The sequence below is a fragment of the Silurus meridionalis genome, chromosome 13 (assembly GCF_014805685.1).
Source record: "Silurus meridionalis isolate SWU-2019-XX chromosome 13, ASM1480568v1, whole genome shotgun sequence".
In the NCBI taxonomy this organism is placed as follows: Eukaryota; Metazoa; Chordata; class Actinopteri; order Siluriformes; family Siluridae; genus Silurus; species Silurus meridionalis.
The window spans coordinates 14,992,499-15,010,209 of record NC_060896.1 but is presented as its reverse complement, the minus strand read 5'-3'; the positions used below and the strand labels follow the sequence as shown (position 1 = coordinate 15,010,209).

Sequence of the window (17,711 nt, the reverse complement as noted above, 5' to 3'; positions counted from 1 at the left end):
TTGGCACTGATATGACAATTTTAATAATCAGGAACTAGTCAAGGGGCTCAAAATCATACTCGGCATGGCCCCAGACACCAACAGCAAATTCAGCTGGCACACGCCAGTAACAGAACACACAGACTGAACAATACTCAACAAAACGAGAAAAAGGAAGTCTGTAGGGTGCAGTCCTGGGGGTTCACCTTTCCATAACATTGACCAGCTAACAGAACAAATGTTGGCATGAAAACCCAAAGTTTTCAATTAAAACCCAAAGTACAGGAACACGCTACAACTGCAGTTTGGCTTTGACTGACTTTTATCCCTGGTGCTCACAACTAACTTTCTAAGTCATTGAGTCATACAGATTTTGTTTATGTTTTCCCCATTACATCATCATTAGCATACATAATTACATCATCATTAGCGTAACATTGTATACTTAGGCAAAATGTGTCACTCAGCCCCCCTGACTGATATACAAGTAATAAATATACAGACAATAAACAAAAACATAAAAATATAATAAAAGAAAGATATTTTTCAGAACAAAAAAAAGTTTAGTTTAAACCAAAAAAAGACACAGTGGAAAAAAAAGGGAAAAACAAAACATTAAACAGCAAAGAAGAAAACAAAACAAATAAGAAGGTCCCAACTTTGTTCTAAAACCATAAAGGCTGGGTTTCTATAAGAAATCAGTTCTGTTGGCAGCTCTTTGACAAACTAAAAACATTTTATGTATAGTATTTATATATATATATATATATATATATATATATATATATATATGCCTATTTTAAAATTATCATTATTATTTACCAACTTGCATTTTTGATAATCATTTCCAAAGCAATTGGCTCGAGAGAGTGAGAGTGGCCTCAGTACAAGCCGCAGCCTCGCAGGTTGTTGGCGATGATAATGTCGGTGACTGCATCAAACACCACCTGGATGTTCCCTGTGTCTGTGGCACAGGTCATGTGACAGTAGATCTCCTTATTGGGCGAGCGATTCTTGCTCTCGAACTGTGCTTGGATGTAAGCAGCTGCGTCATCGTAAGTATTAGGACCTGCGGAATGAACCGTCAAGAGAGACGTGCGAGAGAGTGGAGTCAGGGAACAAGAAAATCAAAAATTAAGATAGTCAAATACTATTTAACCTGAATTATGATAATGTTGTGCTCTGTACAGAAATACATCAAATAAAAACTCTTCGGTAAATACAAGAAAGATTAAAGATTTAACAGACATTAAACATTAAATAAAGAGAGGAGGAGACATGACTGCTGTCTCCTTTCTTCCAAAATCTGACTCAGACTTGTCCTTGGATGCAGTCAGGATGTTTAAAAACTTTCTTTATAGAAAACTTTTTGGGACTCTTACTTTCACTATATCTGCGACAAATACATTTATAAAATCCATTTCTATTCTTTCATGCTATTCTTACTTGCTTTAAAAGACAAGATATTTTGCAGCAGATATTGCAATGCCTAGAAATAGGATAAGGTAAATATATTTATATACCTATTCTGTTATATTTTTTTTTTGCATGTTTTTCACACTTTAATGTTTCAGATCATGAAATTAATTTAACTATAGGTAACATATAAACACAAGTGAACACAACATGCAGTTTTTAAATGAAGTTTTTTATTATAAAGGGAAAATAAAATCCAAAACTACATGGTCCTGTGTGAAAAAAGTGTTTGAAAAGGTTATAAAGACATTTCTAAAGCTTTGAGACTCCAGGGAAACACAGTGAGAGCCATTATTCACAAATGGCAAAAACATGGAACAGTGGAGAAACTTTCCAGGAGTGGCCAGCCGACCAAAATGACCCCAAGAGCACAGCGACAACTCATCCAAGTGGTCACAAAAGACCCCACAACAACATCCAAAGACCTGCAGGCCTCACTTGCCTCAGTTAAGGTCAGTGTTCATGACTCCACCATAAGAAAGCGACGGCAAAAATGAAACTGCATGGCTGAGTTTCAAGACCAAAACCGCTGCTGAGAAAAAAATAACAAAGGCTCGTCTCAGTTTTGCCAGAAAACATCTTGATGATCCCCGAGACTTCTCGGAAAATACTCCTTGGACTGACGAGACAATCGATGAACTTTTTTTGGAAGGTGTGTCCCCCATTACATCTGGCGTAAAAATAACACCGCGTTTCAGAAAAAGAACATCATACCAACAGTAAAATATGGTGGTATTATGATGTTCATGGGCTGTTTTGTTGCTTCAGGGCCTGGAAGACTTGCTGTGATAAATAGAACCATGAACTCAGCAGTTTACCAAAAAAATCCTAAAGGAGAATGTCTGTTCAAGCTGAAGCAAACTTGGGTTCTGCAGCAGGACAATAAACCAAAACACACCAGCAAGTCCACCTCTGAATGACTGAAGAAAAACAAAATGAAGACTTTTGAGTGGCCTAGTCAAAGTCCTGACCTTAATCCTATTGAGATGCTGTGGCATGACCTTAAAAAGTTCATGCTCGAAAACCCTCCAATGTGGCTGAATTGCAACAATTCTGCGTAGATGAGTGGAGTAAAATTCCTCCACAGCGCTGTAACAGACTCACTGCAAGTGATCACAAATGCTTGATTGCAGTTGTTGCTGCTAAGGGCGGCCCAACCAGTTATGAGATTTAGGGGCAAACACTTTTTCACACAGGGCCATGTATTTTTTTATTTTGTTTTCCCTCAATAATAAAAACCTTCATTTAAAAACTGCATGTTGTGTTCACTTGTGTTATCTTTTACTGATATTTAAATTATTTTGATGATCTGAAACATTAGTGTGACAAAAAAATACAAAAAATAAATCAGGAACATTTTTTCCACACCACTGTGTGTGTGTATGTGTGTGTATATATATAATATATATATATATATATATATATATATATATATATATATATATATATATATATATATATTATGTTCGTCTTATTCCAAAAATGGATTAAATTCATTATTTTCCTCAAGATTCAACAAACAATACCCCATAATGACAATGTAAAAGAAGTTTGTTTGAAATCTTTGCACATTTATAAAAAAAGAAAAACCAGAGAAAAAAGACCCCAAAAAAACAAAATCACATGTACATGAGTTTTCACAGCCTTTGGTTAATACTTTGTTGAAGCATCTTTGACACCAATTACAACCTCAAGTCTTTTTGAGTGCGATGCTACAAGCTTTGCACAAAGATTTTTGGGCAGTTTCTCCCCATTCTTTTTTGCAAAACCTCTTAATCTCCATCGGGCTGGATAAGGAGTGTTGGTGCACAGTCATTTTCAGATCTCTCCAGAGATGTTCAATCGGGTTCAATCTGGGCTCTGGCTGGGCCACTCAAGGACATTCACAGAGTCGTCCCGTAGCCACACCTTTATCATCTTAAGGCTGCGTCTTTGTCCTGTTGGAACATTAATTGTCCAAAGCACTCTGGAGCAGGGTTTCATCAAGGGTATCTCTTTACATTGTTGCATTTATCTCTCCTTGATCCTGACTAGTCTCCCAATTCCTGCTGCTGAAAATCATCCCCACAGCATGATGCTGCCACCACTATGCTTCACTGTAGGTATGATATTGGCCAGGTGATGAGCAATGCCTGGTTTCTTCTAAACATGACACTTGGCATCAGGCCAAAGAGTTCAATCTTTATTTCTTATGGTCCGAGAGTCCTTCAGGTGCCTTTTAGCAAACTCCAGGCGGGCTGTTGTGTGCCTTTTACTGAGGAGTGCCTTCTATCTGGCCACTTTACCATACAGGCCTGATTGGTGGAGTGCTGCAGAGATGGATGTTCTCCTCGAATGTTCTCCTCTCTCCACAGAGAAACACTGGAGTTCTTTCAGAGTGACCATTAGGTTCTTGGCCACCTCCCTGACTAAAGCCCTTTTCCAATGATCTCTCAGTTTGGCTAGGTGGCACTATGAAGAGTGCTGGTGGTTCCAAACTTCTTCCATTTACGGATAATGGTTCCCACTTTGCTAATTGAGACCTTCAATGCTGCAAAAATCTTTCTGTACCTTTCCCCAGATCTGTTCCTCGGACTTCATGGCTTGGCAGGTGTGCGCTTTTTTAAATCATGTCTAATCAACTGAATTTAACACAGGTGGACTCCAATCAAGTTGTAGAAACATCTCAAGGATGATCAGTGGAAACAGGATGCACCTGTGAATACTTATGTACATGTGATATTTTTGTCTTTGTAATAAATTTGCAAAGATTTAAAACAAACCTCTTTCACGTTGTCATCATTGGATATTGTTTGTAGAATTTTGAGGTAAATAATGAATTTAATTTATTTTGGAATAAGACTGGAAGAGTGCTCTGAATACTTTCTGGATGCAGTGTACACTAGGAGTGTAACGACACACGTATTTTGTACCGAAATCTTCTGGTACAGGGCTTTTGGTCCGGTTCCTAAAGCAATCCTTTTTACGTGTGGAGCATAGTTAAAATCTCAGTTCCCTCAGCAAAGTAATAAAAAGCGGACCGCAAGTTTGGTCTCCGTCTCACACATTGAGTGTAATTAACTTTTCAAATGATTAACTAGAAAACATGCACAACAATTCTAGGGGTATAAAAAAAGAAACTAGCTTTAGCAAAGTGTCACGGTGGCTACCCAGTCCATATCAAAAATAAGATTTATTTTGCGCATGCATGAAACCGCTAAAGAATCCATAGCACTAGCGTTAGCCACTAACCAGGAAGTGACTAACGCTAGCGCTATGGATTCTTTAGCATTTTATGTCCAGCTTTAAGAATTTATTTTAACAGAAGAAAATTCTGACAATTCCACATATCCAGGGGATGAATGAATAAAGGATGGAAGTAGTGAAGACATTTGTTAAAGTATGCTGAAACATGTTGAACAGATAAGATCATATCTTTCGTAAATTCAATGTTAAATGTAAAACACATGCATAAACACATCTGTGTGTCAATTTAATCAAATGTAAACTATTTAATGAATCTTTTCTCTTATTGAATTTTATTTGTGCCAATTTAATTGATTACTAAATGCAAGTGTATTGAATTAATTTGATTAAATTGATTTATTGTATTTTATTTTTAGGAAATATTTCGTTAACACTGCCCATCCAAAAAAACCAAACCAAACCAACAAAAACAAAAACAAAAAAAAAAAAAAAAAAAAAGAGAAAAGGTCACTAATATTTTGTTGGACGGTCTTTAGCTTTGATTACGGCATGCATTTGATGTTTGATGTGGCATCGTTTCGATAAGCTTCTGCAATGTCACAACATTTAATCCTGTCCAGAGTAGCAGTCATTTTCTGCCAAGATCAAAGTCTGCTCCAGCACATCCCAAAGATTCTCATTGGGGTTAAGGTCTAGACTCTGTCATGGCTAATCCATGTGTGAAAATGATGTCTCCTGCTCCCTGAACCACTCTTTCACAATCTGAGCCTGATGAATCCTGGCATTGTCATCTTGGAATATGCCGTGCCATCAGGGGAGAAAAAATCCATTGATGGAATAATCTGGTGATTCAGTATATTCAGGTAGTCAGCTGACCTCATTCTCTGGGCACATAAGGTTGTTGAACCAAGACCTAACCAACGGCAGCAACCCCAGATCATAGCACTGCCCCCACAGGCTTGTACTACACATGTACTAGGCATTTCTTTCTCGAAGATGATGGTTCCCCACTATCCTTTAAGTTTTTAATAATGCGTCAGACAGTAACCCAATTTTAGTAGTTTCTGCAATCCCCTTAGATGTTTTCTTTGCTTGATGCATGCCAATAATTTGACCCTTCTGAACAGATTGACATCTTTTTTTACACCAAAAGACTGTATAAGACTTCGAAAGGACATAACTCACAATCTTACATTCCGGTGCTCATGTTAGTTCTCTCTCTTCGGTGGTTTGTATTGTTTTAAGATTTATAATCACACTCTTAATGTCACCCAAATGAGGATGGGTTCCCCTTTTGAGTCTGGTTCCTCTCAAGGTTTCTTCCTCATAACATCTAAGGGAGTTTTTGGCCTTGCCACTGTCACCCCAGGTTCGCTCATCAGGAATAAATACACATAATTCACTTTAATACTTAAATTCTGTAAAGCTGCTTTGAGACAATGCCCATTGTGAGAAGTGTTTCACAGAAATAAACTCGACGACCACACGATGTGTTTTCCGACATGGTTGGTTTAAGAAATAAGAGGGTGCTCAGAAAAAATAGATGGCTGCAGCTGTGTGAGTTCTTACCTGTGTACTCTGGGAAACAGATACTCAGGGGCGATTTCTTGATCTTTTCCTCAAACAGGTCTTTCTTGTTGAGGAAGAGAATAATGGAAGTGTCAATGAAGAATTTGTTGTTGCAGATGGAGTCAAACAGCATAAGAGACTCGTGCATGCGATTCTGCAGGGAAAGAACAGAATACAGAGAGAAAGAATGCAGATCAGGTTAGCCAGAGAAAAATAAGAAAGGAAAAGGTGATTCAGGCCAACGTAGGTGAGATGTAGCCCTACACAGTGGCAAGCAGGTTGAGGGAAGCAGATGATCAAATACAAGTGATATTCTTAAATTATTTTCTTTGAACCCTTTCAGTGTGAGAGTATAAGTGTGTGACCTGGATGTGTGTGGTTGTATGCAGAAAGGTAGACACAAAACACAGCCCACACAATGCATTTCAAGTGGAACTTTATTCAGTTCATATAAATACATACACACAAATACACATCCATTGTTGAATAAATAATCAAGAGCAGTGACTGACAAAACTACAGCAGATAGACACGAAACCGACAAAGACACAGTGATGCTGTCATCAGATATTAGGGTATTAGACAGAGTCTACATCTAGGTGCTTTGCAATGAAAGATGAACAGATGGCACTCTAAACAGCACCCAGTGCTTGGCACTTATACCAATAATGAAATCCATTCCCCAGTCCAGGATCTTTTAATCATGGATGGTTTTATTTAAAACCACTGTCCAACTGTGAGGCAAGCGTCCTGTTTTATAACTAATCATACGTTGACTGAAAGTTCAACAATGGTAGTGTTAATGATACTTGCACTGAATAAATTAATAAAAAAATGATTGATTTATGAAAGAGACTCAAATATCCCTTGCAACAATGAAAGAGCATAAAAACAGGGCTCTGTTTCCAGAAGTTCTTTTACCGTCCCCTTTTAAGATTTCTTTTAATCGGCCATAAAACTAATTCCAACAGGTAATGTGATGTCAAATGGATTATTTCTATTCAATCATAAATCAGAGCTAATGCTGACAACTGTCTGGCTGCAGTACCAGCTGTTGTAGCCCATATAAAACCACAGGAACAATCAGCCATTAGTCACTCAATGTGCCCCTGATTCAATTACCCACAAATCTTTTTGACCGCCCCACAACTTTATTTCCCATACATCTCAGGACCAACACAGCATCATTTCCTTTATACCTTGCAACTACAAGCTAATGCTGATCATTCACCTAATCAGAAGCATAAAGCTTTTTGACCATTAGGCTGGTGGAAAAGCAGGCTTTAAGGCCATGCTCATTCTTCGGAAGAGCAATGAAGAGAAATGAAACGAGAAATAGAGCTGGGAGAAGGCTGTTGTTAACATGGAAAGCCTCTCACATTTGGATGGATAAGAGAGTGAAGTGTTTGTTTTGCATTTGCAACAAGACACATAATGACCTTCCAGCTGAGATGCTGAGAGCTCACTGATTCAGAATGCAATGCTCTTCTGTCACTTAGCCGGTGTTTGCACACACATACACACACTCATTCAAATGTACTTCAACAGCAGGAGAAGCTTGCGTCATCATCAGCAGAACATCCTATTATGAAACTTCATTTCATCTGAAGACTGTTCACTTAATCAGGGGGGAAAAGAAATTACTGTCAAAATCTTGCCAGTGATTAAGCACAATCTCAATGCTTGATAGTGCTTTATGTACCATATATAATAATTAGAAACACTGCAGTGTAACTACCCTGATTTGCTGCTGCTTTGATTTTGGAGTTTCCAGCATTAGGAAGAAATGACTACTAAAGTCTTACAAATGCTACATTCAAGATCCATAAGGTGACCCAGCAATGATACTCTCAGCGGTGCTGTACAATCAAGGAGCAACAGGAAAATTAGGACACCTAAAATCTATGGCAAATATAGCTCTGAGGCCATCCATTAGTGAAGCAGCTACCTAACATGACATACATCCACATAGATAATGGGTACAGAAGTACTGTATATGCTGAGTGTCTTCTGACTCCAGTATTCCACTTTCTCTAAGTGCTCCTTATTAGGTAAATGGCAGAATGAATATTGCAATGTGTCTGTAACTAAAACATCATTTCTAATTAAATTCAGATATGGCCAATTCCATGATTCTTTGGGATGCCTTCCCAACATTATAGATTACTGTTTGATCTTTCTGCCTTTTTGCAGCCAGTCAAACCCAGAATAAAAATACTTCCTGCCCCCCGTTGAAGTTCTCTTTCTCTCAACCTTAAAAGGAGGCAAGGATATCAGCAAACTCTGTAACAAACAATAACACAGGGGAGGGAGGGGAGGGTGAAGACAAAGGAGAGATTGATTGGAGGCTTTATGTAGTTATAGACTAGGGCTAAAATAAACAGCAGACAACCTGAGGTGTATTAGCTCAGCCATTCTGACATAATCATTAAACTGTACAGAATGACAGACAGCTAATGCACATTTGCTGCACTGAATGCACAGGCCTAAAGCACAACACCAGACAGTGAAAAACACAGCACAAGTGGTTTGATCATTCCTAATTAATCTTCAGTTTCTGTCATTATATCTGATCTGCAGAATAAAATCAAAGTGGAATCACAGCTTTGACTATATACACCATGAAAAATGTTACAATGTAAAAAAAAAATTATATTTTAAAAAATAAATTCCTATTATACCTTCAGTCCCACTATAAATATAAAATATTGTATTTTTAGCGTTTATATTTTAACCGGAAGAATACAAATAAGTGGTATAGTGTATAATTTGAGTTGTGTTTTTTTTATGTTGAGGCAGAACCTTTTCTGCAGAAGAGCTGCTCAAGGCATCATTTGTTGGTTGGAATTATTAATGCCATTTACTTAAAGAGATTCAAGTTTTGACAACATAAAAAAAAACATACCTATGGCACTGTAAATGTGAGGAGGTCTTAAAAGACTAATATACATGCGCTACAGCAGTAAGGCCCATGTGAGGCAAACAATGCTACAAGCTTTACAAGATTTTACTGATGATTTGACCACATTTTACTTCATTATTTGGCCTTTGAATAATAATGGAGATCATTTTAAGATTAGATAATTACAGGGACAAAGGTGACATGACTGGATGAGGATAGCAGGGTATTTAAATGTATTCAATTTGTATCTCATCCCCGTGTCAGCTTCTTTAAACAGTGATGTGTGAATGTGAGAATTCCACACTGTGCCTAAATCAATAGCTAGGTCTTAATCTTAAACTGAACTTATCTCCTGACTGTAGAGGAGGCTCTTTCATTCTGCTGTCCACCACTGAAGAGATAGACTTAGAGAACAAAACAGGAACATATAAAAGATCTGAGTGCAAACTCAGGCTCAGTATAGACCACAGAAGCGCAGATTGTTGGCGATGATGACGTCAGTGACAGCGTCGAAGACAAACTGGATATTGTTGGTGTCAGTGGCACAGGTGATGTGCGCATACACCTCTTTATTGAAGGACTTGTTCTTGCTTTCGTACTGCGACTGGATGTAAGCCACTGCCTCCAGGAACACGTTCGGCCCTGAAGTGCAAAGAAAAAAGCATAGGCAAATGAATGAAAATAAAATGACAGAAGAGAAAAGAGGAAAAAGAGGAGAAAGTATTATTGAAAGCAAAGCAAAGGACCGGAAGTTCAGATGTATAGAAATATGAAACAGAAGCATTAAATCAGTGCAGGGGGGACAAAAAGATGTCATGAAAACTCTGTAAAACATTAGTCCATCACAGTAAAATAAAAAAATAGGAGCTTGTATATACTAAAAATGAACAGGCAGAAAGGACTGAACTTGGCTGTATTACTCTATAAACTCATCTGAAAATATTCAGACTTCTGTATATTTTAATCAACAAAAAACCTCTGACTACTGTAAGGGGGTTTCTTTCAATATCAAAACCCCATTCACACTGGATTGAAAGAACAGCATGTTGTCAGCGTAAAAAATTTTACCTGTGTACTCGGGGAAGCAGACAGTTAAGGGCGATTTCATTATTTTCTTCTCAAATATGTCCTTCTTGTTAAGGAAAAGAATGATGGAGGTGTTTGTGAACCATTTGTTGTTGCAGATGCTATCAAACAGCTTCAAGGACTCGTGCATGCGGTTCTGTGGAATCAAAGAACAAGGTGTCTGACAGTCTGTTCGGAGTCATACATTCACATACACTCAAGGAAAATCACACATTATTATTGGAACACATGATCAGAACACAGTATTATTCGAATATTGTAAACGGCAGTAAGAGCAGTGAAAGGAAAGGAAGGAAATCAGAAAAATTAGGAAATGTTCCAGTTTGCAAGTAAATTAATTAATAAGAAAGCCACATCCCCAGGCAAGGTGATGCATTGAAAGTTAGCTATACCAGAATAATGAGGACAGCATGGGAGCATTTACAGTAATTATTCCTCCAGCATGTGTGTCTGTGTTAAATACATGGTCCTGAATTGGACAATTTATCAGATATATGAGAGCTGAAAACTGATCATAAGTGCAATATGAATAAAGAATGTGTGAGGACCCAGACTGCATATGATTTAGACCAGGACCATTTATCAATAATTTATGAATAAAACATTAATGATTTTTCCCCCTTTCTTTTTAACAGGGAACTACAATGAACAGAATGCACAAACAGGATATGCACACAAGGCAAAAAGCAGTGATGCTTTCAGTCATTACAGTGCTTTTTGCCAGTGGCAGTGGGGGAAGGGTTCATACCTGTGGTTATGTTCTGGTGGATGGGCCATCTGAAGAGGCAGTTTTGCTTTTTAGCATTTGACGATTGGTTAGATAGCAGAGCCGTGATGAGAGACGGCAGAAGAGGAGCTGAGATGGTTGGAGGGAGACACGCACACGCAGAGGAGGTGGCATGAGGCCACTGAAGATCAGCACGACCAGACAGACGTCATATCACAACAGCCCTGAGCCCTCAAACCCCCCATCCCTCCCTCATACACACTCCACACATACATAGTCAACAGCCATAGAAACATTCTGCATGGCTGGCGTGGAAAAACAGCTTAAGCAGATCCAGTCACCAAAGTGTAAGGAACAAAGAAGTTCCAGAGAGAAACAGCAAAAAAAAAGGCCACAAAATTCTGAAATAGAAGCAAAAGTATGTGGCAGAAACCAGAAACCAGGATATACAGAAGATGAACGTAAAACGTATGCTAAATGTGAGCACATAAGTATGTGTACATTTTCAGCTATGTATAAATAACCACAATTTATAATGAATGCTTCCATCTCCTGCAATGTCTCAGTTTCTATCCACCACTTTAATACAGCAGCATTAAGACTAATGGACAGATCCATCCAATCCTGTTACAATCCATCAAGCAATAAATTCAGGTGTTTTTTTTTTCTCCCCTTAAGCAGCAGAAGTTATTAAAATATTATGATGATGTGTCATTGAGATGTGTCCCTGGTTGAGTTCAAGACTTGTGTAGCTCACAATCAATCTGTTTTTTCCCTGAAAGTGAAGGTAATAAATATAAATTGAGTTTTTAGACTGCAGGAAAGCTGACTGTAGATTGTGCTTGATGTATAGCTAATGCAGTCATTTTATAGGAAAAGGTCACAAGCAATTCTAATAGCAGAGTTTTTTTTTTTTTTTTTATTAAAATCCGTTCGTTACTGAAATCTGAAGAATGCCCTAAAAGGATTCAATCAAGTCAGTGTATAACAAAGAGTGCTTTTATATATACATAGCCGAGTGAAAAAAAACCCTAGTGTGTGACCAAAAGAAGGCATCTGAGTTCGCCTAAGAGGTCCAACTTTCCAACACGCTCTGGTGTGAGAACACTGCAGTGAGCACATGAATCAGCTCTGAAATGACCCAACTGCAGGACATGAACTGGACACTGCTGCATAGTTTGATGTTTAAGATGCAAAACCAGGCCAAAGAGCATTGCTGAGGGGCTACAGAAACAGAGTATACACAGTTTTAAATATATCTGGAGTAAAGACTAAAAGAAATAAGTTATATTAAGTTTTACAAAATGAGCTAGTTATTTATAATATTATAATAAAATATTATATTTAATCATTTATTTAAAACTTGTTTTGCAGTTTTGCTTTTTGGTTTGTAAAATTTTATGCAATGCAAAACCACAACAATTTTGTTCTGATTTGGATTTGGCAATTGGACCCATAGGTGTGAACCTCAGCAATAACTCAGCAATTGTAACATCTAAATAAGTCTAAATAAGTCAAATGAACTAATCTAACAGTTGTTTGCGTCAGTGTGAAGAGGCAAGTGTAATGTTTGCATATTCTTTGAACAACAACAAAAAAAACTTTTTATAGTTACAAGTCCTTCAAGCTAAGATTTTCCAAGATTGAAAATAACAAGTGCTAATTGACATGAGAGATGGGAAACAATCACTAAGGAAAGATTTACTAAACATGTTTAAATCAATTACAAAATCATTACAAAGTCCTAGAATATAAAATAAATAGTCTTTAATGCATTTTAAAGTATGACTATGATTGGAATTGAATGTGTAATAGCCCCCAAGTATTTGTTATTTAGACAATTAAAAGTGTTAAATCTAAAATAAAATATAAAATAATATAATAAAATATTAAATAAAAATATTATTTTTGTGCACACTTTTGTATTTAACTGTATATTCTTATTCTATTATCTGAACATAATGGTGGCTGATTCATGCATCATTCTGTAGATGTTTGTTTTAAATGTACATAAATTGATAAAAAAAAAATTCCCAAATACCAACCCAAAATAATATGATCTGTTTAGGTAGCATACATATTTCTAATAAAACAATGTTTAAATGTAGTCTTTATTGTAAAATATGTAAAATAAGCATGATTTGTATCTGTTGCTGTGTATCTAGTGGCAAGTCATTGGAGAGTCTGTGTGCAGGGAATATTTCTCTCACCGTGGTCTCATCTTCATGCAGCACCTGATCATAACCACTTAAAGCCACACAGAAGATGATGGCAGTCACATCCTCAAAGCAGTGGATCCACTTCTTCCTTTCTGACCTTTGACCTCCCACATCAAACAGCCTGTGAATATATAACAAAGCATGGTCTCATGTTCCACCACAACTGTACAAGGTACCTCCAGCATCTTTATCATAAACATATCAGTATTTAGAGTGTTTAACTTGAACAAGCTTTAAACTATTTCTAATTATTTAAAATCTGAGGGATATTTGTGTGCCCCAACATACATGTGACTCATTTCTCAAAGGGTTCCATAATTACATGATCTGCTTAAATCACATCAGACTCATTCATCTGAATCTTTATGTAACTAGGTTCCTATCTCAACTCAAGTTTCAAGCAGCATATTAAGAAAGCAATTATAATATTTGTTCAATACTTGTAATATGACACTGTTTATTTGAGACATCAAATTGAGTTTAGATTTGAGTAATTGGGTCCCAACCTACTTTGTTTCCCAATAACAGCTTTTAATAACATAATCAGTATCATACTGATGAATAACTTATGAACTAATGGATCTGATTTCTCAGAGCGGAGACCATATTGTACAATTCCACACAATGCAGAGCAAAACTCAGAGTCACAGTGTTTGGTTTGTGGCATGCAAAGTCTTTGCATAAATTAACAGATTTATTTCAGTCGCCTCCATTTTTAAAGCTGCATTAAGTAGATGAGAGAGAGAAAGAGAGAGAGAGAGAAAGAAAGAATAAGACAGTGAGAAAGCTAAAAACAGTGTCTGAAGAAACATCTGAAATCACAGTAGGAAACAGAGGGAAAGATGCCTATAGCTACACTCAAGTCCGAAGCCACACACAATTAACTATAGCAAAGATGAATAATTTCACATGTTCTTAGTTCCAGATGTTTTTCTTCACCTAGGTTATAGCATCACAAAGTACAGAGACCTAAAATTTTAAAGGATTACCAGCTAATTCCAAATAAGCATAGTACTGAAAAGCTGGAGCATGTACTTATTTTTAAAAGTGTGCATGTCTGTCATATATTGTATAAGTAGTAAAATTATACAGTGTGCTTAATTTAGCATTTTTCTTTTGCTTCTTTTGTAACCCTTGTGCTAAAATGTAAATAATAAATAAAAAAATAAAGTCACATCAGTACTACATACCCCATTAATAACAAGCAAAACTAATTTGTGATAAATTTACAAAAAGAAATCAAATAAAATATCACACTGGCATATGAATTTGTAGGTTTTGATTTCACTCAGGTGTGTCCCATAGCTCAGGATCATTTTAGAGATAGTTCAACACTAATTGGAATCCACCTGTGACTGATTGAGGAGATTAGACAGGATTTGGAAAGGCACACGCCTGAATACATAAGGTGTTACAGCTAAAAAAGCCTGTCAGAGGAAAAACCCAAGCCATTAGATGAAAGGAACTGCCTGAAGAGCTCAGAGGCTTGTGTTTAGGATCTGGAATGGGGGAGGCTACAAAAAATATCTGTTGCATCGGTTCCCAAGAACACAGCAGCCTCCATAAGAAGAAGAAAGAATTCTAGAACAACCTGGACTCTTCATACAGCATGGCCAAACAAATGTCGGAGACATGATACAAGAGATGAACCTCACTATGGTTGAGCGCTAAATTATGTGATGAGGACAAACTGTGTTCAACCATCATTGCAACACTCGGAAGCAGACTAATATGTCACACTGAGGCCAGACAGATGAACTGTTGCATTGATGCAATTTTCCCAGTGTCACACACATGCAGTTCCTTTGACCACATTGCCTGGATTTTGCTCCAATATGCATTTTCAGTTGTTATATGTAGACAGGTGTGTGCCTTGTCAAATGTCCAATCCTCTGAACTTGCCACAGGTTGACACCAATCAAAGTGTATAACCATCTCTAAGGTGACTTGAATTTCAAGAGTCACAGCAGAGAGTCTGTATACTTAGGTCAATGTGATATTTCAGTCTTTTCTTTTTGCTCGGTCATTAAGGGGTATCGAGTGTTGGAATGAAAAAAGATTTCAAACATTTTAAAATGAGGCTGCAACATAAAAAGTCATAAAATGTATTATATGTGCTCTGCAAGCTGTTAAACTTATTGTTACAATCACTGAATTACAGTGAACTATCCAACGTTCTGCATTTCATTTTTGCAATACCAGTCTTAAATACAGAACAGTAATATGTTACTGACTTTCATGCTTTTGCACAAACCAGTGTTGCCCTCCTATTGCAGGATTAATAATAAACTATTAATAATAATCCATGCGTCACTTCATATATGTATTGCAGCTTAGGAAAACCGTTTCAACCTAATAAAGCTCACAAACTTTCCTGAAGAGAGCTAGCATTCTCTAGTGAAGTTAAAACATTTAAAAATTATATTTCAGTTCTAATGAGCATCAACATCACCTGAAGTAAAAGACACATGACATTTAAACATAAGCCTAATCCTTGTTTTGTTGTGTTGAATAGACTTAGTATAAATGTCTTTTTAGTCATCTGTATGAAATGTTTAGAGATATTCTTATTATGCTGTAACAGCCAGAAGAAAAGTTTTTTTTGCAACAATTATCTTGAGGAGGCGCTTACTTAAGGAGGAGACAAAAAGCTCCTATACTTAATTGTGTAGTGGTGATAATTCAAACATTGAGGTTGAATTAAACTGTAAGAAGAAAAGCTGTACACATATGCAGTATTATAGCATGTTGATCACCGCTTAGTGGTCCTACGGTGGGCGGTGTACTGGTACAGTGCGTAGCAATGCGATTTCCCTGATTGGATCCTGAATTTGTTTCTGATCAACCATGAAACAGACCAGAATAAAATCATTACTGATAGTGACTGCATAAGAGAGTAAACCTACAGTATTAAAACCAAGCACTAGACATCATATAAATTGATATGGGCAGAGGCAAAGCTGGTTCTGGTTCAAGTAGATTTGGTATGAACTGTGGCTCTGGAACTTGCCACAAAATGCTTCAATGTTATGCTTTAACTATGCACAGCATACAGATGTGTGCTTTTACCTTTTTAGCAATTTTGCTTGAACAATCTATATAAAGGAGAGCTTAGTACTTAAACAAGTACTAAAGTGAATATAGATGCAGATGTTTTACTGTGCAGAATAAGTAAATTGATCTTCCCAAAATACACTGACATTAATGTTTTAAGATCTTTTATATTGTTTCTGTATAATACTTAATGCTGAAACTATAGCAAATAATTACAACACACACACACACACACACACACACACACACACACACACACACACACACACACACACACACACACACAAAAACGTATTAGGGACCCTATACTAATACTGAATAGGTTGCTTAGCTCTTAACACAGCTTCAATACTTTGTGCCATGAATTCCACAAGATGCTGAAACATTCCTGTGAGATTCTGCTCAGTGTTGACTGAATTGCATCACACAATTCCTGCACAGTTTTTAGATACACTTTCATGCTGCGAATCTTCTGTTGTACTTACTCCCAAAATGTGTTCTTTTGCATTTAGCTCTATTGACTGGGAACACCATGTTTATGAAACCAGTTTAAGATGACTTTTTGCTTAGTAAATGCAATTGCTGAGCAAAAACCACTCAAACAGGATATGGGTTTCAAGTGATGACTACATTTATTTACATGCTGAAAGTGTGCCAAGAAAACATTCCCCACACCATTACAGCACCTCCACCAGCCGCACTGTTAACATAAGACAGGTTGGGTCCATGAATTCATGCTGTTGGTGCCACATTTTGATCTGTTCATCTGTGTGGGTTAGCAGGAATTGAGATTTATCAGACCAGGCTTAATTTTTCTATTCTTTGATGAGTCTGTTCTCTCCACATCATCAGCTTTCTTTTCTTGGCTGACAGAGGTGGAACCAGACACAGTCTTCTGCTCTTGTAGCTCATCTAACGCAAGGTTTGACATGTGAATTCTGCCATGCTGTTCTCCTAGACATAATATGAGTAATTATAGCCTTTCTGTCAACTCAAACTGGCCAGTCTCTTTTGCCAGTAACAAGGCGTTTCTGTTCACAGAATTGCTGCTCACTGGATGTTTGATGTACCAGTTTGTGTAAGAAGCACCCAAAGAAGCTCAACAAAAATCACTTTGATCACAGATTTCCTGCATTCTGATGGTTGATGGGAACATTAACTAAAGCTGCTGGACTATAAAGGCATGAGTTTATGCATTGCACTGCTGCCACATGGTCGGCTTATAAGATAATTACATGAATGAATAGGTGTACAGGTGGTCCTAATAAAAGTGCTCAGTGAGTGCTAGATAAGCATATAATACTGTATAAAAGGCTCACCAGACATTTAAACACTTATCTGGATAGAGTGATGTGTAGATTTTCTCTGCTGAGGTTAGGTTAGTGGGCTGTTTTATATAAAGGTTAACAAGAATTAATAAAGTTTAACGTAACAGTTAACAACACTGCTATAAGACTGATTTCAAACTGCCAATAGTCATAACAGTGATCAGTCTACATAGCCACTACATAGC

General features: G+C 37.1%; 1 protein-coding gene across 3 annotated transcripts in view; it reads right to left on the bottom strand.

The window, feature by feature from the left end:
• gnao1a (guanine nucleotide binding protein (G protein), alpha activating activity polypeptide O, a) overlaps nucleotides 1-17,711 on the bottom strand; it is a 78,285-nt gene continuing 60,574 nt past the window's right edge. The window contains exons 6-8 of one of the 3 annotated variants that reach the window (XM_046864684.1): nucleotides 13,136-13,265; nucleotides 10,181-10,334; nucleotides 1-1,048 (exon numbers count right to left, since the gene is read on the bottom strand). In XM_046864684.1, coding sequence (XP_046720640.1) covers nucleotides 861-1,048; nucleotides 10,181-10,334; nucleotides 13,136-13,265 — 472 coding nt within the window. In that variant the 3' untranslated portion in view covers nucleotides 1-860. Of the gene's footprint in view, nucleotides 1,049-6,210; nucleotides 6,365-6,629; nucleotides 9,755-10,180; nucleotides 10,335-13,135; nucleotides 13,266-17,711 lie in introns of those variants that run through there. The other 2 variants (XM_046864682.1, XM_046864683.1) reach the window with 2 other exon arrangements.